The sequence below is a fragment of the Schistocerca serialis genome, chromosome 3, assembly GCF_023864345.2.
Source record: "Schistocerca serialis cubense isolate TAMUIC-IGC-003099 chromosome 3, iqSchSeri2.2, whole genome shotgun sequence".
Lineage (NCBI taxonomy): Eukaryota > Metazoa > Arthropoda > Insecta > Orthoptera > Acrididae > Schistocerca > Schistocerca serialis.
In genome coordinates this window covers 255,530,159-255,557,865 of record NC_064640.1, presented here as the reverse complement: position 1 = coordinate 255,557,865, position 27,707 = coordinate 255,530,159, and the positions used below count along the sequence as shown (strand labels likewise).

Here is a 27,707-nt window from a genome sequence, read left to right as displayed (position 1 = left end):
GTGATCTCAAGATGGGACAATGTGGCAGGAAGAAATCAGAAGTGGACGAAAAAGTGGTGGACGCTACGGTACATGCTTTCACAAGATCCTCAAAGAAGCCCATACGGCAAGCTGCGTGTGAACCAGGTTTAAGCAAATCAAGTGTTCACCACATTTTAAAACAAGTATAGTTTAAATCCAACATTCCCAGGTTGCTTCACATGATGAATGAGGACAATCTGGATAGATGTCATGAATTTTGTGACTGGATCTGCAATAATGTCATTGTTTGGTCTGATGACGTAACATTTAAATTGGATGGAACAATCAATCACCACAACTGTGTGTACTGGGCAAGACATAATCCCCAATTTATGGAAAAATGAGGTGTTAATCTTCCTGGGTTATCAGTACAGCGTGGTATGTCCGTCAGAGGACCTGCAGGACATTCTTTTTTGAAGGAACAGTGACAGGTGTAAAGTAGCTTTCCATGTTGCGGAAACAAATTGTACCAGCTGTTCACCACTGGTACCGAGGTGAAGACTGTTGCTTTTCAAGAAGATGGTGCACTGTCACATTATCACCATGCTGTGTGGCAATTCCTGGGTGAAACATTTGTTGAGACGATGAAGAGGGGTTGTGTTTCCATTCAGCTCTGCCAATCTCATACTGATACGTTTCTTACTGTGAGGAGCTCTGAATAACACCGTCAACAGCACAAAGCCACATATGCTGGATGACATGAGAGAGGTGATTGTGACTGCCTGTGAATCCATTCCATAACACTTGTGGCAATCTGTTCTGCAGCACTGTAGATGCCGTACTTCTGCTGATGGGGACATTTTGACATATTCAACTGTAAAACATCCTCAGTAATGACGTGACCATCCACGTGACTTAAAAATTCACAGTTTTTGTTATTTTGTTTGAGTTATTAAAGTTCAAACAGTGTAAACTTCTTTGTGGGGCACCATGATCAAGAAGTGTAAAAGAAAGGACATACAAAATTACAGATCAGTATCCTTAACATTGATTTGTTGCAGAATTATTGAGCATATTCTAAGTTCGAATATAACATATTTCCTTGGGACAGAAAAGTTTCTGTTCACAAATCAGCTCAGATTCAGAATGCACCACTCATGCAAAACTTAACTTGCCTGATATCCAGCAAACTATGGATGAAGGAGAACAGGCAGGTTCCATATTCCTGGATTTCTGGAAAACATTTGACATGGTGCCATGTTGGAGACTTATAGTTCTGCGCGTATGTTTCCAGATATGTAAGTGACTAAGACTACTTCAGTAACAGAACCCAATATGTTGTCCTTGAAGGCAAGTGTTTATGTAAGTTAATGCATATGAATAGGAAAAATGTTCCCTTTAACACAGTATTAGTGGTGTGCTACTTGATGCAGTCACATTGGTTAAATATCTAGACATAACACTGCAATGTGATATGAAATGGAAGGAGCAGACAAATTCGGTATTGGGGAAGACGAATAGTTCGCTTCAGTTTATTGGGAGGATTTTAGGAAAGTGTAGCTCATCTATATGAGAGACCGCACATAGAATGCTAGTGCGACCCATTTGTGAGTACTGCTCAAGTTTTTGGGATCCCCACCAGGTCAAATTATAGCAAGATACTGAAGCAGTTTGGAGGCGTAACGCTAGATTGTTACCGATAGGTTCGATCAGCATGCAATTATTATGGAGACGCTTCGTTGGCATTTGCAGCTGACTGCAAAATGATTCTACTGGCACCAACATACATTTTGTGTAAGGACCACAAAGACAAGATAAGATAAATTAGGGTTTGTATAGAGGAATATAGACAGTCTTTTTGCTTCACTCTATTTAAAGGAAACGACTTGTAGTGATACAAGGTACCCTCCATCATGCACCATATGGTGGCTTGTGGAATATTCTGTGTGTGTGTGTAGACAAATATTTTTCAGTTATACTGCCTGAAGTAGGGAAATACATGCCAGAGTATGACCAGTTTGTTTGATCTTTATACAGAGACCAAACATTCCTTTGGCACTAAATTTCATGAAGGCTATCTTACAGATGATATAACAGTATCAGAATCATTTTCAAGTAGTTACTAACATGAATACACAACCAGAAAACCTAACTAACATAATCTAGATGTGGTCAGTATTGGGTTATGTTACTCTTTCTGTAACAGTCTTTGTTACTATTGGACATTTTCAAGTTTTGTCCTCTTATTGAGTCTGTAGTATTATTTCATTTAGTTACCACAGTTATTTACCATTTACTCTCATGTATAACTAGAGTCATCTACCTGCAAACAGTACTCAATGACATGTGCGCAGTAGTGTTTACTGATAACAAAGGCATCATGTTTCTGTATAATACCCAAAAGTGGCGTTTATGCTCCTGTAAACATCTGTGACTAACAATGAACCTAACAACACACAGCATTTGCCAATGGAAGATTGTTGTGAGTGATAACCAAGAAAAAAGGTTAAAGCTTAATGCCTTGAAGCAAAGGAGTCATTAGAGACTCTGCGCAAAGCTAAGACAGGACAAAGATAGGGTGGGAAAACAGCCATAGCCTTTCACAAAAAAACTATTTCAGTATTTTATTAAAGTGATGTAGGGAAATTATGGAAACTGAGGTCAGTATGGCCAGATAGGGATTTGAGCCCCATCCCAAACACATGTATACTGTGAAATTTAAAACTTTAATGGAATACAGATGGTTCCATAAAATTTTGGGTGAACTGCCAGATGTCTGCAACTTGCTGCCATGATATTTTGGCACAGAGTCTTCTGTCATTATTTACCTGAAGGTAAATAATGACAAAAATGCACTGAGATCACAAATTTAAGACCCCACCAGAACATGCATCGTGTATTCACCTGAAGATAGCCAGGAGACTCTGCGCCAAAATATCACGCTGCCAAGTTACACGTGTCCAAATTTTACAGAACATGTATAGTGTCTTGACCATTGGGTCATGTTGCATGCTAAGGCTAAAATCATTCCCTTATCAACTGTCCAAGTTCAGCAACATCTAGCAATTTGCAATTTGCTAATACTATTTCAATAGCATTTTAATGTCATTACTGACAGCACACCTCCAGTAATCAAATCTGAAAGGGTAATCATCAGCTGAAAAATATCTCGCATTATGTTCAGATGCAGGAATCAAATATAACAATTACACTATAATCGGAAAAAAAATCTTGTATAAATCATTCTCTGAAACAAGATTATGGAACCTGAAACAAGATTACGGAATATAGCATGATGGTTTGGTTTATGTTACATGTTGCACTGATCATATTTATAACAAATATTCTTATTTGGAACATCCTAATTTTAGCATTTAGTGGTAAGTAACTTAAAAGGTAACGTGTTTTACATAAGTTGCAGATTGCTAAGAATAGATACATACCACTTGCAAAAAGGAAAGAGTAGTATCCCAACAATTAACTACTGAAGGCAACAGCAATATATCAATTCAAAGAACAGTAATACAATAATTATTTTGATGTCTTTTTCCAGTTTTGGAGTTATTTACCTGCACAACATAAAACAGCCAGTAAGCAAACGTGCAAATTAACACTAGTCCATTGACTGCTGCCCGCAGCAGGAATATTCTAGGCATAGTAGCTCTGGGTGGTCGCCTGAGGAAGAGTGCCCATGCACCGACAGCCAGTATCACTAACTTGAAAGCAAGAGCTAGAAGCAAACCCTTGCATTCAGTGCCACATGCCAGTGTTGACTGCTGGTGACTAGGCAGAAGTGGCATCGGTAACAGCCCTGGCAGTCGTGGTAATACCTAAATCCACAAAGAACAGAGGCATTTACAAAGCAGCTTTGTTATAAAATAGAACAATGGAATACTTTTCTGCCTTTTGTATACCTGCATACCTTCTCTGTGAGATATAGTCTATGTCTGATTCTCATTTAATAGGTTTTTTTTAATGATTTGTAAATGCATTGTGATATTAATAGTTTGGCATCTGAATAATTTCCAAATACTGCTAACCATTAAAAAAAAAATTTTTTTTTTACACAAGCTATTGCACATTTATTCTCAAAATAGCACTACATTTCCTAAGCAACAAGTTACATCAACATTTGGAGTCCACACACAAACATTGCCAACTTCTTTTTTATAATCTACTTGTGGACAGAATGTGGAAATTGAAGAATCTCCCCCACCCCCACCCCTTTTCCCCCTATTTATTACACTTGTTTATGCATAATGTCTTACATTTTATTTAGAAATACAAGTAATAATAATGGCCCTATCATAATATCTTTGGTTAACACTAACACTAATTACACTTCCAACAATGTTTCTCCACTGTGAATGATCTACTGATTCTATTTGGATATTATGTGTTTATGAATTGGCAATGGGGAATTTTATCAAAGAGTACACAGCAGCCAAGAAATATAACATAAACTGAACACTGTTACCTACAGCATTTTGGGTCTAGAAACAGCTGTGCTGTGCAGGAATGTTGCCAGTGAAAACTGTACTGGTCCCTACAGTGGAACTGTTCAGTCACCAAAAAGGTGAACTAAATACTTTCCACAGTTCTATAACAAATTGACATTAATATAGTTCACTGAGTTTTTGTTTCACTCCTGTGACCCTCACGAAAACTGAAATGACCTGTGCCTCGTCATGAGAGGCAATCCATTGCTTAAATTACCTCCAAATTAACAGCTGCTAGGAAAAGAGACCATTCTGTTGTGCAACCTGTAATCTGCATATTTACAACATGCATTCAGTCACATTCAGTTACCATTAAATATATTTTTCCATATTTTTCACCTGTGTCCACACAGTGAGCAAAAGAATGGGCTATGGTAGAGTTCTCTTTTATGAAACAATTCATAATTTTTGCCTTCACTTTATTTCACAGTACCAGTATTCTCAGTGGGTAATCAGGGAGATTATTTCAACAAGTTAACTGACTCTCAAACGGCTGAAACTTATTCAGATCTTCGACATTTTGAGAATGACTGTTTTGAGAAACATCCCCTCCCATCTCCTCTCTGTGTGTTTGTTATAACTAAATTCAGCATTTATTTCTCAGTGGTGGTAGCAATTTTCTTGGATCAGTGATTCAGCTTTTAATAACTCCTTACTACAGTTATTAAACCAAGGCTGATCTTTCCCCTTCCAAAGTATTATTTATTTAATTTATTCATCGATTTGGTGGGTAGAGTAAATCAACTTTGACAATGCTTCTTCGTGTTTTGATTTCTTTGTTCCCAGATTTCCTTAATCCTTTGAGAGTGTCATTCCTATGTTACCTGTGTCTACTTAATACCATTTACCAATCTCTCTCTTTCCTGTTGTGTTGTTTCTCTAGAAAATGTTCTGTTATTTAATATGATCATTCTAACTCCAGAGTTTTTCATATTTTTGGCAGTTTCAGTTAATCATGTGATTTTTTATTTCCAGCTGCTTAATAAGTTGAAGACCTGCTTGGTTAGTCTGCTACCAGCCATTCGGCATTTGTGTGTCCATAAAACTAGTTTTCTTTTTCTCATTACATTAGTGAAAGTTTACATTTTCAAATAGAGCCTTTTCTTTCATCACAATTTGTATTCAGCATTACTACTACTTTTAGTTCCCAGTATTTCCCTTAGAATTCTTCTTTCCAATTTTTCAAGATCCTCATATCTTGCTAGTTTAAGCATTTCTGATGCATATACTGTTTTGTACCTTACCACTGTTTGATAGCGTTTTGACTGTGTGTTCCACGACAAAGATTTTTTGTTATACATGTTTGTCACATGTAATGCTCTTCCCATGGATGCACTATATTTTGTATTGCTCATTATATCTATTGTCCTACATATTTAAAATAATTTATTTCTATATATTGTGCCATTACAAATGTCAAGATTTTACAAACATCACTGACATTTGTCATGAACTATGCTTTTTAAAATCATATTTCAGTCCTATTTCAGCTGTTTATTTCCATAGCTCTGTAATTTGTTCTTTGGCACAACCCAGCAAGTCAGTAATTAAATCCACATTGACTGCAAAAGCTGGATAATCTATTTCTTATTTTTTTTATTTTTTTATTTCTGCCTAGTTGTTCATCCTTAATATTGATGGATTACCTACCTCCATTCTTTAAATACCTTATCAAACACACAGCTGAAACGTAGGGGGTCACACACCATCTGTTTGTCTTACAACTATTTCAGTATGTTTTTATAGTACCCCCACAAACTTTACTTTTGGCGTTGTGTTTGTTAAAGTTCCTTTAATTATTTCTGTGGTTTTATTATTGATCCCAAATTCTTTTACAATGTTTAGTGCATTTCTGTATGATTTACAGGCATTTTTAAAATCTGCAAAATTTATATTTCAAGTTTCTGATTTTTCTCATCTCTGTATTTTTTTATTTAATATTTGTTTTGTGCAAGACCCTGCCTTCCAAAATTCTGCTTGATATTCTTCTAGTTCAGAGTAAGTATCCTTTCAGCTCTCCTTGAAAGTGCAATGGACGAGATTTATTTATTTACACGTCAAGTTCCGTAGGACCGAATTGAGGAGCAAATCTCCAAGGTCATGGAACGTGTCAGTACATCAAATTACAACATAAAAGTAATAACAGACAAAAATAAATGTTTATGAACCCCAAAAAAGCCAGTCCACAAGTTTAAGTGAACGTAATCAACAATACAATAAGATTATAAAAAATGCAGCAACTAGTCACAGAAACATAATTCACCCATCACGCTGCAAACTGACCTCAACCGACACCAGCCACCATCGGCGCATCCCCCCAACTGACACATGCCACAAGTAGAAGCACTGGTCTTGGCAGATGTCTATCATGATAGAAATCTGCCAAGGACAGCACACCCACCCACAGCATGCACCGGCTAGAAAAATGCACCGATGACAACCGATACCAGTCAAAACCGACCTGCAACAACACAAACAAATCATGGTTCCGTGACTGGCTGCCACATTCCTTATAATTTTATATTTTATATTCCATGGTTGCTGCACAGAAAGGGAACCCTATGGAGCCCAACATTCAAAATACAATAAGAATCAGCTTAATTTTTGAAGGAACTCCTCAACAGAATAGAAGGAGTGACCCATGAGGAAATTCTTCAGTTTGGATTTGAAAGTGCATGGATTACCACTAAGATTTTTGAATTTGAGTGGTAGCTTATTGAAAATGGATGCAGCAGTATACTGCACACCTTTCCGCACAAGAGTTAAGGAAGTCCGATCCAAATGTAGGTTTGATTTCTGCCAAGTATTAACCAAGTGAAAGCGGCTTATTCTTGAGAATAAGCTAATATTGTTAACAAGAAATGACAGTAAGGAATATATATATATATTGAGAGGCCAATGTCAAAATACCCAGACTCAAAAACGGGGGACTAAAAGAGGTTCATGAACTTACACCACTTCTAGCCTGAACCACAACTTTCTGAGCCAAAAATATCCTTAAAGCTTTCTATCTATCTGAACAGCGAGGAATTTGAACTGTTCAGTTTCACTAATCATATGCCCATTCTGTGAAATTAAAATGTCAGGTTTTGTTGAATTCTGTGTTAGAAACTGTAAAAACTGAGTCTTACTGTGATTTAGCATTAGTTTATTTTCTACAAGCCATGAACTTCTGTCATGAACTGCACTATTTGAAACAGAGCCAATGTTGCACACAACATTCTTTACTACCAAGCTAGTGTCATCAGCAAACAGAAATATTTTAGAGCTACCCGTAATACTAGAGGACATATCATTTATATAAATAAGGAACAAAGGTGGCCCCAACACTGATCCCTGGGGCACCCCCCACTTGACAGTACCCCACTCAGACCCCACATCACAGCTGTTATCAACATTGTGAATAATGACTTTTGCTGCCTGTTGCTGAAGTAAGAGATGAACCAACTGTGATCTACTCCCTGTATTCCGTAATGGTCCAACTTCTGGAGCAATATTTTGTGATCAACACAATCAAATGCCTTAGTTCAATCAAAAAATATGCCTAGCATTCGAAACCTTTTGTTGAGACCATCCAGTATCTCACAGAGAAAAGAGAATATAGCATTTTCAGTTGTTGTCCCAACTGTTCATTTGATGGCAAATCGTGTGATATAAAATGATCAATTATCATTATATACCAGCCTTTTCAATAACTTTTGCAAACACTGATGGCATAGAAATAGGTATAAAATTATCTACATTATCCCTTTTTATAAGTGGCTTTACTACTGAGTACTTAATCGCTCAGGAAACAGACCATTCCTAAAGGAAAAATTACAAATATGGCTAAATACAGGGTTAACATGTGCAGCACAGTACTTTAATATTCTGCTAGACTCTTCATCATATCCATGAGAGTCCTTAGTCTTCAGCGATTTAATTATTGACTCAATCTCCCTCTTGTCTGTATCGTAGACGAATATTTCAGACATCAATCTCAGAACGGCATTTGCCAAGAAAGTTATACGAATTCCTGTAGAAACTAAATTTTTATTTAATTCACCAGCAACACTCAGAAAATGATTGTTCGATACTGTACATATACCTGATTTATCAGTAACAGAAATATTTTTACTCTGGACTGACTTTATATCGTCAGCCTTGTGCTGCTGACCAGACACTTCCTTCACAACAGACTATACGGTTTTAATTTTATCCTATGAATTACTATTTTATTTGCATACCACATACTCTTTGCCTTCCTAATAACATTTTTAAGCAGCTTACAATACTGTTTGTAATTGGCTACTGTAGCTTGATTGTGACTACTTCTAACATTTTGATATAATTCCCGCATTGTTCTACAAGATATCCTTATCCCACTTGTCAGCCACCCGGGCTAGTACCCCATTTAGAATGTTCTAGTGGAAAGCAACTCTCAAAGAGCATGAGAAATGTGTTAATGAAAGCATTATATTTGTCTTCTATGTTATCAGCACTATAAACTTCCTGCCATTCCTGTTCCTTGGCAAGCTTTAAAAAACTCTCTATTGCTGTTGTATTAACTTTCCTACATAGTTTGTAATTAAATATGACACCGGTTTGAGTACAAAAGCCTTTTAGTGTTTAAATTTGTGCATCATGGTCTGAAAGGCCATTCATGCTTTTACTAACAGAATACCCATCTAGTAATGAAGAATGAATAACAATATTGTCACATCACTGGAAAGAGGGAGATTCCCCTACAATTGTTAGGATCTGTTTTCTTTTCCTTTTTGTGAGTGGATGTATTAATGCAAAGGTCCATTCCGCTTGAATGCTGTTTGCTCTCCAGATTTCAATAATGATTTCTAGTTGTTGTCTTCAGTCCAGAGATTGGTTTGGTGCAGCTCTCCATGCTACTCTATCCTGTGCAAGATTCTTTGTCTGCCAGTACCTACTGTAACCTACATCCTTCTGAATCTGTTTAGTGTATTCATCTCTTGGTCTCCCTCTACGATTTTTACCCTCCACACTGCCCTCCAATACTAAATTGGTGATCCCCTGATGCCTCAGAATATGCCTACCAACCAATCCCTTCTTCTAGTCAAGTTGTGCCACAAATTTCTCTTCTCTCCAATTCTATTCAATACCTCCTCATTAGTTATGTGATCTACCCATCTAATCTTCAGCATTCTTTTGTAGCACCACATTTCAAAAGTTTCTATTCTCATCTTGTCTAAAATATTTATCGTCCACGTTTCACTTCCATACATGGCTACACTCCATACAAATACTTTCAGAAAAGACTTCCTGACACTTAAATCAATTCTCGATGTTAACAAATTTCTCATCTTCAGATATGCTTTCCTTGCCATTGCCAGTCTACATTTTATATCCTCTCTACTTCGACCATCATCAGTTATTTTGCTCCCCAAATAGCGAAACTCCTTTACTACTTTAAGTGTCTCAATTGCTAATCTAATTCCTGCTGCATCACCCGATTTAATTTGACTACATTCCATTATTCTCAGTTTGCTTTTGTTGATGTTCATATTACACCCTCCTTTCAAGACCCTGTCCGTTCCGTTCAGCTGATCTTCCAAGTCCTTTGCTGTCTCTGACAGAAAAACAATGTCATCGGCAAACCTCAAAGTTTTTATTTCTTCTCCATGGATTTTAATTCCTACTCCAAATTTTTCTTTTGTTTCCTTTACTGCTTGCTCAATATACGGATTGAATAACATCGGGGAGAGGCTACAACCCTGTCTCACTCCCTTCCCAACCACTGCTTCCCTTTCATGCCCCTCGACTCTTATAACTGCCATCTGGTTTCTGTACAGCCTTTCGCTCCCTGTATTTTACCCCTGCCACCTTCAGAATTTGAAAGAGAGTATTCCAGTCAATATTGTCAAAAGCTTTCTCTAAGATTATAAATGCTAGAAACATAGTTTTGCCTTTCCTTAATCTATTTTCTAAGTTAAGTCGTAGGGTCAGTATTGCCTCACGTGTTCAAACATTTCTACAGAAGCCAAACTGGTCTTCCCCAAGGTCGGCTTCGACCAGTTTTTCCATTCATCTGTAAAGAATTCGTGTTAGTATTTTGCAGCAGCGGCTTATTAAACTGATAGTTCAGTAATTTTCACATCTGTCAACACCTGCTTTCTTTGGGATTGGAGTTATTATATTATTCTTGAAGTGTGAGGGTATTTCGCCTGTCTAGAGTTTTGTTAGGCCTGGCTCTCCCAAGGCTGTCAGCAGTTCTAATGGAATGTTGTCTACTCCCGGGGCCTTGTTTCGACTTAGGTCTTTCAGTGCTCTGTCAAACTCTTCACGTAGTATCATATCTCCTATTTCATCTTCATCTACATTCTCTTCCATTTCTATAATATTGTCCTCAAGAACATCACCCTTGTATAGGCCCACTATATACTCCTTCCATCTTTCTGCTTTCCCTTCTTTGCTTAGAATTGGGTTTCCATCTGAGTATTCATGCAAGTGGTTCTCTTTTCTCCAAAGATCTCTTTAACTTTCCTGTAGGCAGCATGTATCTTACCCCTAGTGATATGTGCCTCTACATCCTTACATTTGTCCTCTAGCCATCCCTGCTTAGCTATTTTGCACTTCCTGTCAATCTCATTTTTCAGACATTTGTATTCCTCTTTGCCTGCTTTATTTTCTGAATTTTTATACTTTCTCCTTTTATCAATTAAATTCAATATCTCTTCTGTTACCCAAGGATTTCTACTAGCCCTAGTCTTTTTACCTACCTGATCCTCTGCTACCTTCACTATTTCGTCTCTCAAAGCTAATCATTCTTCTTCTATTGTATTTCTTTCCCCCATTCTTGTCAATTGTTCCCTTATGCTCTCCCTGAAACTCTGTACAACCTCTGGTTTAGTCAGTTTATCCAGGTCCCATCTCCTTAAATTCCCACCTTTTTGCAGTTTCTTCAGTTTTAATCTACAGTTCATAACCAATAGATTGTGGTCAGAGTCCACATCTGCCCCTGGAAATGTCTTACAATTTAAAACCTGGTTCCTAAATCTCAGTCTTACCATTATATAATCTATTTGATACCTTTTAGTATCTCCAGGTTTCTTCCATGTATACAACCTTCTTTTATGATTCTTGAACCAAGTGTTAGCTATGATTAAGGTATGCTCTGTGCAAAATTCTACCAGGCGGCTTCCTCTTTCATTTCTTCCTCCCAATCCATATTCACCTACTACATTTCCTTCTCTCCCTTTTCCTATATTGAATTCCAGTCACCCATGACTATTAAATTTTCGTCTCCCTTCGCTATCTGAATAATTTCTTTTATCTCATCATACATTTCATCACTCTCTTCGTCATCTGCGGAGCTAGTTGGCATATAAACTTTTACCACTGTGGTAGGCATGGGCTTCGTATCTATCTAGGCCACAATAATGCATTCACTAGGCTGTTTGTAGTAGCTTACCCACATTCCTATTTTCCTATTCATTATTATACCTACTCCTGCATTACCCCTATTTGATTTTGTGTTTATAACTCTGTATTCACCTGACCAGAAGTCTTGTTCCTCCTGCCACCGAACTTCACTAATTTCCACTATATCTAACTTTAATCTATCCATTTTCCTTTTTAAATTTTCTAACCTACCTGTCCGATTAAGGGATCTGACATTCCATGCTCCGATCTGTAGAATGCCAGTTTTCTTTCTCCTGATAACGACGTCCTCCTGAGTAGTCCCCGCCTGGAAATCCGAATGGGGGACTATTTTACCTCCGGAATATTTTACCCAAGAGGACGCCATCATCATTTAACCATAGAGTAAAGCTGCATGCCCTCGGGAAAAATTACGGCTGTAATTTCCCCTTGCTTTCAGCCGTTCGCAGTACCAGAACAGCAAGGCCATTTTGGTTAGTGTTACAAGGCCAGATCCAGACTGTTGCCCCTGCAACTACTGAAATGGCTGCTGCCCCTCTTCAGGAACCATACATTTGTCTGGCCTCTCAACAGATACCCCTCCGTTGTGGTTGCACCTACGGTACGGCTATCTGTATCGCTGAGGCACGCAAGCCTCCCCACCAACGGCAAGGTCCATGGGGTGGGCGATTTCTAGTTAAACACATAATAAAGTCGTCACTAGAGTGTTTCCATAATTCAACAACTATATTGTCTTCTCCAAATATTTTGTTATTTTTAAGTTGTTTTGTGATTTCTTTTGTTGTTTGTGGCTTCGGAACTAGTTGTATTTGGATTACATTATCAAAATTAAATTCTTCTTTGTTAGACTCCAGTTGTTGTTATATGTACTTTATGTACTTGTCTATATAGTATACATATCAAATTAGGCAATGAACTCTGGAATCACACACTTTCATTCGTAAAGTTGGGTGTTGTTGCTAGGTATACAGGTAATTAGCAAACAAATTGGGTTTAGGAAAAGATATAGCACATTGGACATCTTACTAGTTGGGAATGAATTCATACAATGTAGCAACGAGTGTGAATTACTGTGGTGCCTGATATTTATAGATTTTGAGAAAGCTGTACACTCCTTGTCAACAAAACCCGAACTAACACCTTTAATATCCCTGTTAAACATTCAAATGGATGTAGAAGTTAATACCGTTGTGAAGGCTCCACAAGAGCATAAAACATGACCACACCACTGGGGCTGCCAGCATCATGCCACACAGGAAGACTTACTGGTCACCAGACAGCATTTAAAGATCACTGTACACCTTGCAGTGCAAAGGCAGTGCTCGTTTTAATAAAAATAAATAAAAAAACATAAAGAAGCAAAATCTTTGTTGTGACAGCCCATATCTTTGACTTTCAAGAACCGCAAAAGACATGTGGTGTGCTATGACACCATATGGTGAATTTGACAGTTGTGTTATGCAGTTAGTAGATTCTGTGTGGCTGGCTTAGACAAAACTTTGGTATGTTACTGGAGATATGTGGCACCAGATGTCTATGCACAGGTCACACAATTAGTGTAAGTGATAGGCCAGTGGTTTGTGGGTGCAGAGCTGTCACCCGATAGTGTTCCAGACGTATTTCATCGGGTCCAGATCACGCAAATCTGGTGGTCGAGACATCAACATGAGTTCACAATCGTGCTCCTCAGTCCTCCGTAGCTTAATTCTGACCATGTGACATCCAGTTATTCTGCTGGAAAATGCCATTCAAGCAGCTGTTCACCTGGATTATGGTGTATCCAGATACGGCCATCGACTTGGTGTAACAAGAGATTCATACAACCAGGATACAAGTTTTCATTGATTTATGCTCCAATCTCCATGATCATACATCCACTGCACTTACAACTGATGATGTCATTCGGTCAGCACAGGAACATGTAGGTAGTCACCTGCTGCAGTGCCCCATATTCAACAATGGGTACTCAACACAGCACTCTTGAAACACTTGTGTATGTAGCAGCATTGTACTCTTGTCAGATCTGCCAAAGACTGCCTGATGCCTATCCTGCTTTACAGTATGAGCAAGCTTGTGACCGCCATGTCCTGTAATGAGGAATCGACATCCAACACCTTGTCATCCTCCAACTGTTTTCTATTGATGCTCACAACAGTGGCATGCGAACAGTCATTTCCAAGGTGCTCAATGCCAGGCACCAGGCCATAAAAATCTACCTCTGGTCAAAGTCACTTACGTCAGTGCATTTCCCCATTTGAGGTAGTATCATCAATATAATAATTCCCATTCATCTCTGCTCTGCTTATACATACTTTCTTTACTGCATCATGTGCCTGTAGCACCATTAACATTACACAGCATTCAACGTAACAGTGTATTGTCTCATCTGTGTAGGTCTTCCTGATAAAAAAAAAGATGTATCATTATCTAACCTAATAATACGAACCAAGTGTAACAGTAGGTACATTACACCACAAAGACATCAGTAGTAAAGGTAAAAAGAGTAGTAGTAGTAGTAGTAGTAGTAGTAGTAGTAGTCGTGGTGGTGGTGGTGGTGGTGGTGGTGGTGGCGGCGGTGGTGGTGGTAGTAATAGGGTAGTGGTGGTAGTGGTAGTAGTGGTGGTAGTAATAGTAGTACAGTTAACAATATGCCAAATCATTGCTGGGATAGTTACTCTGTCTCACAGTAAAAATGAATACATACCACCATTGCAGGGGGACTGAGGAAAGCTGCAACACACACAAATCCAGTAAGGGCAGATCCCAGATACCGATGACACATGAAACTAAAGCCTGTGTCAGGTTCTCCATTCCACTGGCTCACAGCCATTTCCTCTGCATCTGACTGCTCAGAAGTGTTGCCTGTCAAGGCAGTAGTGTTTTCGCCCCAGTTGTCATCCTATATGAAAATACATAATTTAAAAATGTAGTGTAATCACAATATTTCTAGTGCAGTCACAATTAATTCTTAGGCCTATGCACAATGTAGCACCACATCATACACTCACATTACAATAAGTAAAAAAGAACAATGACTATGTTCAGTAAAACCACCACCACCAATATGTGCCACTCTCAGACAGCATTAATAACATTGTTACAAACCAGAGAATAATTGATTGTATGTAGCATTTGTATGACAAACTGCGAGAAACACACAGCACGAAGAACGGAAGAATGACAAAATTGTGTTGATGTTGAAAGGTGGCTAGTAGTGGTTCTATAGCCCCTACATATCATCAAAAAAATGGAATGAGAATGAATATCTCATTCTGCAACTTAGTCTACAGTCTTGTCGAACTGGCAGATTAAAATTGTGTGCTGCAACGACCTGAATGTGGGCCCTCGCCTTTTGAGAAAGTATCTAAGAAATTTCCATGCGACTAGGAGACACCCTGCCATTTCCTTTCAAGTGTATGTGTTTCTGTCACATCCTTTCTCAAAGTATATGGATCATTTTATTTGTAGAGAGAATTGTTACTGCTGTGCACCTAGGCATGCTATGAGACTGGCTTACATTCTAATTATTTGAAGATAATGATGACTTCATGTTGAAACATGACAACACTTCAACTGACTTTCATACATATGTTGTAGTCATTTTAAATATTAATTTCCAGAATTTTTGATTGGCCATGCATATAAACATGCTGTCATCTTACTCAAAGTTCTCCACAATCATTTGACCTAGCTTTATGTGATTTTTCTTTTTTTATGATATTAGGTCAGAGGCTGTTGTCATGACTTCACGATATACAATAGCTGTGGTGAAGGATTGTGAATAAGCTGCTAAGAATGCCAACATTTTGGGGTGAGTAATTTTTTGTCATTTCTTAGTGCTTATCCAATGCTCAGTGCCTTGTCTATTTGACAATATTTTTGGCACATTTATCAGTCTCTTATGCTTCTCGAGGAAAATTGTTTGACTGCCCAGTCTTCTGGAAATGAAATTGTCAATATTAATTATCTTGATGATGAAGATTAGCACAGAGTCCGCAAAGAACTCGGCAACATTCTCTTTACAAACTATGTTTCCGTTGAAACTTCCTGGCAGATTAAAACTGTGTGCCCAACAGAGACTCGAACTCGGGGCCTTTGCCTTTCGCGGGCAAGTGCACTACCATCTGAGCTACCGAAGCACGACTCACGCCCGGTCCTCACAGCTTTACTTCTGCCAGTATCTCGTCTCCTACCTTCCAAACTTTACAGAAGCTCTCCTGCGAGGTTCGCAGGTTGTGAATCAACTTTGTTTTAGAAAGCATCACTCATGCAAAACTCAGGTTGCCATTTTCTCACATTATATTCTATGAACCATGGATGAAGGGAAACAGGCAGATTCCATATTTCTAGATTACCGTAAAGTGTCCGACACAGTGCCCCGTTGCTGGCTATTAAAGAATGTACAAGCACATGTAGTAGATTCACAGATATGTGAGTGGCTGGAAGACTACTTAAGTTACAGAACACAGTATGTTTTCCTCTACAGCAAGTGTTCTTGAGAGACAATGTTATTGTCAGAAGAGTCTCAGGGAAGTGTGATAGGAGTGCTATTATTCTCTACATATGTAAATGGTCTGGTGGACAGGGGGGGCAGCAATTTGTGGTTGTTTGCTGATGATGCTGTGGTGTGTCGTAAGGTGTCGAAACTGAGTGACTGTAGGAGGATACAAGATGACTTTAACAAAAATTTCTAGTTGGTGAGATGAATAGGATCAAAACCAATGTTTCCATATGCAGTGCACAAAATCAAGGTCATTTGTCTCCTATCTTCTCTTGAATATTTTCTCAAGCAAGATTTGGAGTCGAGGTGTGTCAATTGGTGGAAAGTTACTCAGTTTCAATTAATCATAATAAATTATTTCTGAGCTGAAAATTTAATTTGACATGCTTTTTGATGCTGTCTCATTATTAGTTGGCATATAGCTACAGACAATAAACACATTTACTTTAGTCTTTGAAGTCCGAAGTTGTCCACACAGATTGCTACACTTGAGACACAATCAGCTGTTAATTATGTGCTTTCATACACTTTGTCCTTCTTCAGCTTAGCTCTCAGGTGTCATATCATTCAATATCTATCTTCTTTACTAATTTTATAAACATGTGTTGTTTCTGAATCATAACGTTATAAATACGCCCCTAAAAATATTTTCCAGAACTAATGGATAACAAGCATTTCAGAAATAGCAGGAACTATTTCTAGTCTTTCCTCACTGATAATATTCCCATTCGTTGTTATTCTTATGCTAGTAACGAAGTTTCACACTCTGTTTTCTTTGGTGTAATTTTATTTCTCATCTTGGTATATGCCTCTCACACACATCCTTTCACTCCAGATGGAGGCCTTAGTTTTCTTGATGGTAGTCTGTACTTTCTGCATATGGCCATAATCACCACCATCAGTCATTTGATACCCACTGCTAGATAAAGGCTTCGAGACTTTCCACACATTATGGTCTTCAGTTACATAAAAGGCATTATACGCATCACTTCAGGCGCAGGGTGGGGGTGGGGGGGTTACCTTCATAGTCATGGATGTTATCGAATTTAGCATACGTTAAAATTCAGGAGTAAGTAAGAAACACATATTTTTTTGTTTTCTCCCAAAAAATTCCTGCCCCGAGATACAGGCGTCCAAAGATGACACTGTGAACACCATTCTGAAGATGCGAATTTCTCTGTAACAGTTCTAGATATTTTGTTAGCTTTCTTTTATTATTTGAAAGAAAATTGCTTTATAATTACAATGATATCCTCCGTTTGGACATATTTGTCAAAGTTCTTGTCGGCTTTTGAATTTTTTTTTATAATTTACAGAAAAAATGTTTTTTTTCCAAAAATGTCAATCCACAATAGTTAGATTTTTTCCCCCATGTAGTACTATATTCTCCGTAAAGGAGAGCTTCCACTTTTCAGTTGGACAGGTTTTATTTTAAAAAGTCCTGGTTCTCCCCCCCCCCCCCCCCCCCAAAGGTAATGTATGTCTTCACTGAAGTTGTTTCTTACTAATTTCTTTGTTACAATGTTTATTTCTATTGTCTTTGTTGCAGTTATTTCTCTTCACTTTCATTGTTGCAGTTATTTCTTTTTGTTGTAGTTTCTCGTCAGTTTCTCTGTCATGGTTGTTCATTGTAGGTTTCTGTATTGTAGTTGTTCAGTGCTAATTTGTTTACGGAAGAGGCTTCTAGGAAATCTGAGACCATACAGTGAGTTCTGTTTCCATGAGGAATTTGCCAATTGACACAGTTGCAGTGCGTTTTGTGAAAAGGACTTTTTGAAATGTCTTTCGACTGGGGCCACAGGAGAGTAAAGTGTGCCAACTATCTGCATATCCATAAAAGTGTGATATAGAAGACAAACAAAAAAAAACAGACTTTGTCCAGGTTCGGAATAAGTGTTCTCATTTGAAGACTCTGTTTCAAAGTGAAGATGTTTCCAGTGACGACTTTTTGTGTTTGAAATGTTTTGAAAGAATAAAAACTATAGTATCTGAAAAGAGTGAAGACTCCCATGGTGCAGATGCTGCAAATTTTGCATCGATAGACGAAGAAATAAATACCCTGAATCAGTCAACTACAGGGTAGGTGCTAGTCCAGTTAAGAAACCGTGGTCAGTGATGTCGAGTCATAAGCTCTATGCATCAAGACAGCACAGAGGAAAATAATAAAGTTATGGATGAATATACTGTAACACAACTGACCACACTCTTCAAAGTAGAAATTCCATCTTCAGAAGAAAATGAACCAAAGCACTCTAGCACCTCTTGCCAGGAATTTTTCCACAAACATCAATTGAGGTGTTGAATATTGTGCATCCTAAAGTGAAAATGTGCAAGTTTTAACTATTATTCCAGAGACATTTTCAAAGAAAACAATTTGGAACCATGTTCCATCAGTATCAACATACGTGGTAGAAAAATCAAGTAATGCGATGTCTGTAAAAGGAGTCTTTGGAAGACCAGGTCCCTATTATGCTGATACTGTAGAAGCAGCTCACATTCAAATACTGTAGTCATTTTATCTGGAAGATGAATGGGACTGTACTCGCCAGAGTGCCAACCTTTAACTGTTACAGTTACAATTTATTTTTTGACACTGCAACTGTAACTGTAACAGTTGAAGCTCAAAAAGTTGTGAAAGTGAAGAGGTACATGACTCGCAGAATTAAAGAAACTCTTGCAATTTATAAGAGCAACTATACAACTTCACATATTGTAAGATCAAAATTTTATGCACTACAACCCAAGTGGGTAGTTCCACATCCACCTAAAGATGTCTATATTTAAGTGTGTATTGTGCAAATTTTGAACTTTCAAATGGCTCTGAGCACTATGGGACTTAACTACTGAGGTCATCAGTCCCCTAGAACTTAGAACTACTTAAACCTAACTAACCTAAGGACATCACACACATCCATGCCCGAGGCAGGATTCGAACCTGCGACCGTAGCGGTCACGCGGTTCCAAACTGACGCGCTTAGAACCGCACGGCCACACCGGCCGGCTTTTGAACTTTGTGTGATAACTTTGGAGAAATTACTGGAGCACATGATATGTGACATCTTGGTTGGGCGTGTGAAGTCATCAGTAGTCTGTGACGTAAAGCGAGAGACTTGTTTGTATCAAGAATGTGGTGACTGCCTTGGACAGGAAGGACTGTCTTTACAGATAACTTGGCCTAGAAGATGCAGCAGAAAACTCTGCAGAAATTACATATGCAACATGGGAGGTAAACAAACTAATTAAGAAAACTGTTGCCTTTGACAGTTTCATTGATGAACTTGGCAGATGGTCAGTGAAAGCAGTAACACGCCAGCATCTGAAGGAATTGCAAGAACAAGACATTGCAGAAGTGGAAGGGTCTTTACAGACTGAAGAATTATGCTTAGTGCTTCACTGTGATTTTTCTGAGAACCAGTCTGCAATTCTCCCACAAGAAGTGCAAGGGTATTGTTGGAGTAATGGCCAGGTTTCAATTTTTACAGCAGTGACATTTTCACGACAAAACTACAATTATTGCAGTTTCAACTGCAAACAAGGGCAGAGAAGAAGATCATTATCTCTGATGGTGCTCCTAGTCTTTTTAAAAATCATTACCAGCTGTATGAATTGAGTAAGTCGCTTGTACCAACTGATTGGGTATAAAGTGCTACAGGTCACGGGAAGTGGCACTGTGACGGTGGAGGCGGCCTGCTGAAGCACCATGCTACAAAACAATCTTTCCAGACCAAATACAGCTGTGATTCAGAATGCTGAGGATTTTACAAGAGTTGTGAAATATTATACATCCACCCATCTCATTCTTGTGTCCAAAGAGGATATCAAAGAGTTCCATGAGCACAAAAAAGAAGAATGGCCCAAAGAAACTACTCCTGTGAAAGGAATTCAGAAGACACATTTTTGGACTCAACATGATGGGCAAACTCATACTGCACACACATTAAAGAGCAAGAAAGAAGAAATTTCGTTCATTCGGCCAACACCTCAGAAACAGCAGGATAATATTCAGATGTCTGCAGCTCGTGGTTTTGTGGTAGCATTCTCGCTTCTCACGCATGGGGTCCCAGGTTCGATTCCCAGCAGGGTCAGGGATTTTGCCTGCCTTGAGACGACTGGGTGTTGTGTGCCCATCATCATCATCATCATCATCATCATCATCGACTCACAAGTTGCCGAAGTGGCATCAACTAAAAAGGACTTGTAATACGGAGGCTGAACTCCCCTGCATGGAGCCTCCTGGCCAACAATGCCAAACGATCATTTCATTTCAATATTCAGATTCACAATCTGAGAAGAGGTGTGTGTGTGCGTGTGTGTGTGTGTGTGGATTGCGGAGATTACGGACACCAGTTATGAGTTAAACGAAACTGTAGTGAACTTTTATGCTCCCACATGGACCAGCTGCTGGATATAGGTTTCCAGCTGAAGGACAGCAACAACACCAACAGTGCTCACTTCCTGTTCAAAATGTTTTGAAGATTGTCAAGTACTCCAGTTCCTATTGGTTCAATAGGAATGCATCACTCTATATCAAAGGACCATACTGAAGCAGTGGAACACATTTTTAGTTCATTGACTGGCTAATTTCGGCACAAAACAGAGTGCACAGAAGTTGTATAAATTGATCTTTCACATACATTTTGGAATCATTAAAAATGCTTGAAAAATGAGTTTCTTCCAAAACTAAAATTATGTTAAATAAGGCTAAGTTTTGATTTTTATGAATCTGTTATGTGATAATGTGGTAATAAAATAGGTTTTATGTATGGCAAAAATTTCAATTGTTTATAAAACCTGTTCAACCTCAAAGTGGAAGCTCTCCTTTTCTGGGAATGCGGAACTATATGGTACTAATCAACAGAAAAAAAGTCAAAATTTTATGGACTGGCATTTAAAAAAAATTCATAAATTATAAAGAAAGTTCAGAATGCTATAGTAGAAGAACTTTAACAGATAAGTCCAAATGGAGGATTTCTTTGTAATCGTAATGCAATTATCTTTCAAATAAAAAAATCTCAACAAAACAACTAGAACTGTTCCAGAGATAAAGCATTTAAATTTTTTTTCCAAAATTCGCATGTTCAAAATGGTTTGTACAGTGTCATCTTTGGAGGGCTGTATCTCTGTGCAGAAACTTTTTGGAGAAAACAAAAAAAAAATACATGTTTCTTACTTAGTCCTTCATTTTAACATATGCTAAATTCAACAACATCTGAGACTATGAAGGTAAGATTTCTTCCTAGCCTGCCTGATTGATATGAACTATGCCAAAACCATGTCACTCCTGCACATTTTCAATCATCATCTACTCACATTCCCATATCTCTGCTACCACCTATTTACCTGGCTGAATGTCTTTCTTAATTTAATTTCAGTTGTAATTATGTCTTTTCCACAGCACGTTTTCTTTACCATCCCTCCCAATAATTTTAGACATGTCTCTGCAGCTCAATAAGCTATCCTGTTTTTCAATGGTTTTCACATTTCATGTCCATGTCATAAAGCAAAACTGGAAATGCACAATAACTGCGAAGTTTCATTTTTAGACACATTCAAAAGCTAAGAACAAAAACTGTGTAGTTTACCAACAGCACTCCAGGTCACTTCTAGTCTCCTGTTTACTTTTTTCCCTGTGCAACCAGCTGCTGTCTTCAGTTGCCCTAGTTAAAAAAAAAAAACTAATCATACAGTTAAAAAGACTTCATTGTTAAGTGATGGCCTGCTATATTTTTTTCAGTGCATTTCTTGTGGATTATTTATGTCTTATTATAACAGATTTTCAGGCAATTTTCAACTTAGCTGTATTAAATGGCTCCATCCACTGTTGAACTTTCTCTGCACTAGATGCAAACCACACAAGTTGTCAACAGATATTTTCCATTAATATTTAGTCCGCCTCAGTTTTCCAAGTTTAGGACTCTGGAAACATCCACTAGGGCTGCTGAGAATAGTTCTGGTAAATGTAAATGTCGTGTGACTAGGGCCTACCATCGGGTAGACTGTTCGCCGGGTGCAAGTCTTTCGATTTGACGCCACTTCAGCGACTTGCGCATCGATGGGGATGAAATGATGATGATTAGGACAACACAACACCCAGTCCCTGAGCGGAAAAAATCTCCGACACAGCCGGGAATCAAACCCAGGCCCTTAGGATTGACATTCTGTCACGCTGACCACTCCGCTACCGGGGGCGGACAATAGTTCTGGTGGTATGGACACTCCCTGCCTGACTACTATCTCAGTAATGAACTTCTCACTCTCCTAATGAACAACTGGCAGCTGCAATGCTGACACTATATTCTATATTATTATATGCTGAAAAATGCCTTTTTTCTTCAGAAAATAGAAAATCATTCTCAAAACCACTGACTCCCAGTAAAGTACAGTATTTTATTCCTCTCTTGTCAGTCACCTTCCTTATGAAGTTGAACAATTAGCATGCTCCTCCACTTTGGGAGAATTGACTTACTCTGCAGTTGTTCTGTAATAACCCCTTAAAAGGAGAAACATATTGCTTTGCCTACAGCTTTGGCCACTTCTATGGAAACACCACTATCTCCAGTGCTCTTTCTTTGATTCATACCTAAAATTGCATTATACATCTCATCTAGTATTATTGACACTGTTGTGGTCTTCCGTCTGATGACTGGTTTGACACACACACACACACACACACACACACACACACACACACACACCAACTCACTCTCTCTCTCCCTTCCATTACCAAATCGACAATTCCTTGATGCCTCACGTGACCTGCCAAGTGATCCCTTCCTTTAGTCAAGTTGTACCATGAATATCTTTTCTTCCCAACTGGACTGGGTAACACCTCATTATTCCATAATCCTCAGTGTGCATCCAGGATAGTATTCAGTAGATTCAGTGGTCCAGGAAGCTGTGAAAATATACTTCGCATAACTTGCTCAACCAGTATGGGGGCTTCCAGCTCAAAAAAATCATCAAAATAAAAAAAATAAAAAAGAATCCCGTCACACTGATGCATACAGGTGTGTAACTAGACAAGGCCTTGGCTTCATAGCCAGCCCAGAATCTGCCTAACATTATTTATGAAAAACATGGAAAACATCAATCAGGATGGCCTAACAGAGCATAATCCTCCATCCTCCCAAATCTGAGAGACCAGTGTCTTAAATACATTAGCTCATTTGGTTTTTACCAAATTAAGATGCTCTATCACTTACAATTGCATACATATACTTGGAAAATGATATCTCCCTAAGATGCAATTCATTTGAGTGCTTCCAAGGTAACGAGCCTAGAATCAACACAACCAGTTCCTTTCCTGATGGCATGCCAGTAGAAAAAGTAAATCTGTAATCAATATCATTACTTGGCAGTTGGTCTGACTTTGTGTAACCTATAATACATCTAGTAGCTGTAGCAGAAGCCAATGAGCAGCCCAGTCAAGTTTGGGCCAACTGAATGTACCAACAACAGATGCTGGCTCTATCCTGTGATGCAATGATGATTTGTGTGTGATATCAAATATATGCCAATAAGAAGAGAACAGAACACTGACTTTCTTTCTCCACCTAGGCCTATACTATTTTTTCAGATATAGGTTGTGGTCACTGGTAGGTAGAAAGCTGATAATTTGGTAGAGAGTAGGCAAAGAGGTATTGAAGGCCTTAATTAATCCAGTTTAGGACACTGAGTATATTTCTCTCTTAAACTCACTGCAGCTAAGTTGTTATTGCCCACTAAAACTGATCCAATAATTCTTCAAACTTTCAAGAAATAAACCTAACAAATTAGGAATTTCTGACAAAAAGTCATAGGCAACTGCATATCATATCACACCACGCAGCCCTGAAAGGGGAAGAATTCTCTTCAAGTCACAAGACACAAAATTTTTATAAGGTAAGATTGCCAAAACCGCATTAGAAGCTTTAATTTTTCTAAATTTTTCACTCTAAAATTACTAAAATAAAACATCTTGGTAAGGCAATAATCCGAGAACAATGCTTTGGAGCAGAACTCATATCTACACAGAAAGGAAGGTAATTCATAGAACATTTCATGGATTTGACTGCAGTAATTACATACAAAATCAACTGCATAATAGATCATCATCATGGCGCCGTATTGGACCACCTCCCACACCCCAAAAAATTTTTGGTTGTGATGACAGAGTGATCTGTAGTGCAGCCTGAGGTATAGGTCGGACTGGAAGGTGACAAATTGGTTCTGAGCTGGTGAAGACAACGAAAGTTAACACAGAAAATCTAGCTCTATTAATAAACTGACTGGCAGCAAAGCCTAATATTTACGTCTGAGCCATACTGGAAAATGCAGAGGGGGGAGGGGGGAGAGGCGGGGAGACAATGTGCCAATTTTACACAGATCAACCAAGGTAAGTGAAAGTAAAGCTTGGGAAACACATATCCTTGTCAAATACTCGCAAAGAAGGTGTAGTGTTCATTACTAAAAATCTATATTTCAAACATTTGGCAAAAAGATTTAACAACAAAAAGCTACACCACACAAATTCTACAAGCACTTAAGAAGGAAGGTTAGATTTTAAGCATCTCACAAACAATAATGCCACCGGAACACTGGCTCAGCAGCAGAAGCAAAGGTCTCGGCCAGTATATGGTACCATACCAGCAGTCACTTTATGAGCTTATGGGCACCGACAAACAACCTAAACTGGAATTTGAACCTCACTGCTCTGAAATACAAAAAGAGAAGGAAGGAAGATTGTAGTTAATAATGTAACTGACATCATAAGATAGGAAGAATATTCTCAGTTGTACAAAAATACAGTAGGAAACAGCAGAGAATGCTGCCCTCCTCAAGTAACATAGAAAATCCATAGTAGGCCTAAATGAGGATCTGAAAATTATTCCTCTTGAATGTGAATCAAGACTGTTCGTTCATATATAAGACAGGGCACAAGAGAATTTTTTTATAACATATGAGTTATGAGGCCACAACTCTGAACTTGAGTTCAGAAGAATCTAGCTATCAGGCCAATAAATGTTTTGCAAACAAAACAAACACCATGGTTCAATAACTGGGACAGCAAACTTGATTTTTGGTTTTGTTGCCGCAGTGATATGACTCAACTAATTCTTGGAAAGCACCACATTGATTTCTCTAATGACTTGCAAATACAGAGTTAGTTTCAATAGAAATAAGATGATGATCTGTGTGACAACTTAAAGTGGTACACCAGCACAAAAATTCTGCATTTCACATTGTAATCACACAATGCTCTGGACCATCAGCATATTATTATTAAGTTGTTGCTCTCATCCTCCTAGACACCCCCAGCATCAGGTTATTCACTCAGATAATAATCCACTTTGACAGAAACATACTATGTACGGCTGTAGCAAGCTCTAACATGTGACTCAACTAAGTATTATCAAAAAGTAACTTTTGTTATTGATTTTCTGCATACAAGCCCCATGCATGTTATAATGCACCAAGAACGAATTGGACAAGGGTGCCAAATAGCGCACTTATGGTCCAAGTTGTAAAACTCTATTTGCAGTCCTACCTGCGGAAGAATCTGGACTTCAATCACCTCCTGACCACCCCGATTTTCATCTCTAAGAGTGACAGACGTCTGGAAGGGTGCCATAGAATCCTCTGCTTTCCTGTTACTTCGGCTGCTCCTAGGAAAATGTCTCGAAGTGAACAAAAACGAAATAAATTGCCGACATAAAACTTAATAGGATTTACACTTCATCTTACCTTAAGCTATGATTATTATGTAGTCTGTGGTTGTTCCTGTGAGTATGACTTCGCGATCTCCTGGATCTGGTACTCTGTTCGCTCACAGCCGACTTCACAGACTCCGTCTCCATTACTAGCTACATTAAAGAAATTAAACAGCTCCGGAAAGCAGTAAATTGTTCATCACGTCTGTTCTGACCTGTATGCACTCATAGTAGTTTTATTTTAGCACCAACTTCAATACACCGTATAAGACTCAGTGATCCCATATACGCTAATCGCACGTCCCAATAATCAGACCTGAGTACGCGACTGCATCGTTTGCTGTCAAACAATGCCTTATTTCGTGAAACTATATTGCTTCTGAACCAACATGTCAAATACACTACAAGTGTAGCACAATGGGAATAACCTGGAGCTTTTCCCTCCAGCTTCGTCAACACGCGCAACATTTATAACTTCCTCTCTTATTCGGCTACATCAACACATCACATACAAAACAGCGTTGTCTTGAAAGTCTATGAACTTTGCGTACGTATCGATCATATGACAGAAATAGTTCGATTTCATACATCGATAGTACGACATTGCGGTGAGGTCGAAAACTTGGTCGTTATCGAAGAATGTCAAATTTTGGTAGCCGCTAGATTCACCACGGCAAACTTCTCCGTGACGTCACTATCACGTGTACTTGCCAAGTTCCGACCATCGGGAACGTTTATCGACTTTCCCGATCCTATTGTGTCTGGGCGCTGCGAGTTTCTCGTGAAACTGTCATCCAATTTGTTCTTAATCTACGTCCACACATTAGTGCCAACGTTGGCAAATATTTGTGGGACAGCGCCCAAACATTTGAGCCAACATTCAGTTGAATTCGTATAAAACCAAGATAAATTTGTCTGACTTGCAGGTAGCGGGTGGTGCTTTTGTGGTTTAGAGTGTAAACAATATAGCTCCACTGTTCCTGAGATTTTCGAAAATCTCAACTTAGAAATGATTACAAAGATGACGACGAAATAACAAACCAACGGTTTCGAAATGACAAAGACATAGAACTGAATGAAAGTGCCAATCTGTGGTCCGCGTAGCGGTATTAGTCAAATGTTCTTTGCTGTTCCATTGAAATACCGACAAGCAATGGAGTCGTACCAACATTGGAGCCAACGTTGGTTCCAATGCTGTTTCATTGATCCACGCACTGGACGAACACTATTAGCACCAACGTTGTCCCCAATGTGTGGCCCCTGGACGAATAGGTATCATGATTTTAGAATGATATTTCCACTCTGCAGCTGAGTGTGCACTGATATAAAACTTCGTGGCAGACTGAAACTGTGTGCCGGACCTAGACTCGACTTCGGGACCTGAGTTCGAGTCTCTGTCTGACACACACTTTTAATCTGCCAGGAAGTTTCATCATGATTTCAGTTGGGAGTGGGACTTGCACCCATCGTCATATTGATGCATGCCACCAGCTAGGGAACATTTTTTTTAGTAGTTTACCTATCTGAAGTAATGTGACTGGTTGCTGTTGTCAATATCTAATTATTTACAAGCTTGAAAGTAATGTGTGGATAACAAAGTTATATTATTCTCAGGAATGGTCAGCAAATAGCCAATCGTTGTGTGTGCCCCATTAGTATTAAAAA

The 27,707-nt window shown here is 38.6% G+C and overlaps 1 protein-coding gene across 1 annotated transcript in view; it reads right to left on the bottom strand.

The window, feature by feature from the left end:
- LOC126470019 (vang-like protein 2-B) overlaps positions 1-26,568 on the bottom strand; it is a 76,411-nt gene extending 49,843 nt beyond the window's left edge. Inside the window, exons 1-4 of the mRNA XM_050097496.1 lie at positions 26,077-26,568; positions 25,880-25,997; positions 14,557-14,751; positions 3,531-3,791 (exon numbers count right to left, since the gene is read on the bottom strand). Coding sequence (XP_049953453.1) covers positions 3,531-3,791; positions 14,557-14,751; positions 25,880-25,997; positions 26,077-26,189 — 687 coding nt within the window. The 5' untranslated portion in view covers positions 26,190-26,568. The remainder of the gene's footprint in view (positions 1-3,530; positions 3,792-14,556; positions 14,752-25,879; positions 25,998-26,076) is intronic.
- Positions 26,569-27,707: the final 1,139 nt, after the last annotated feature.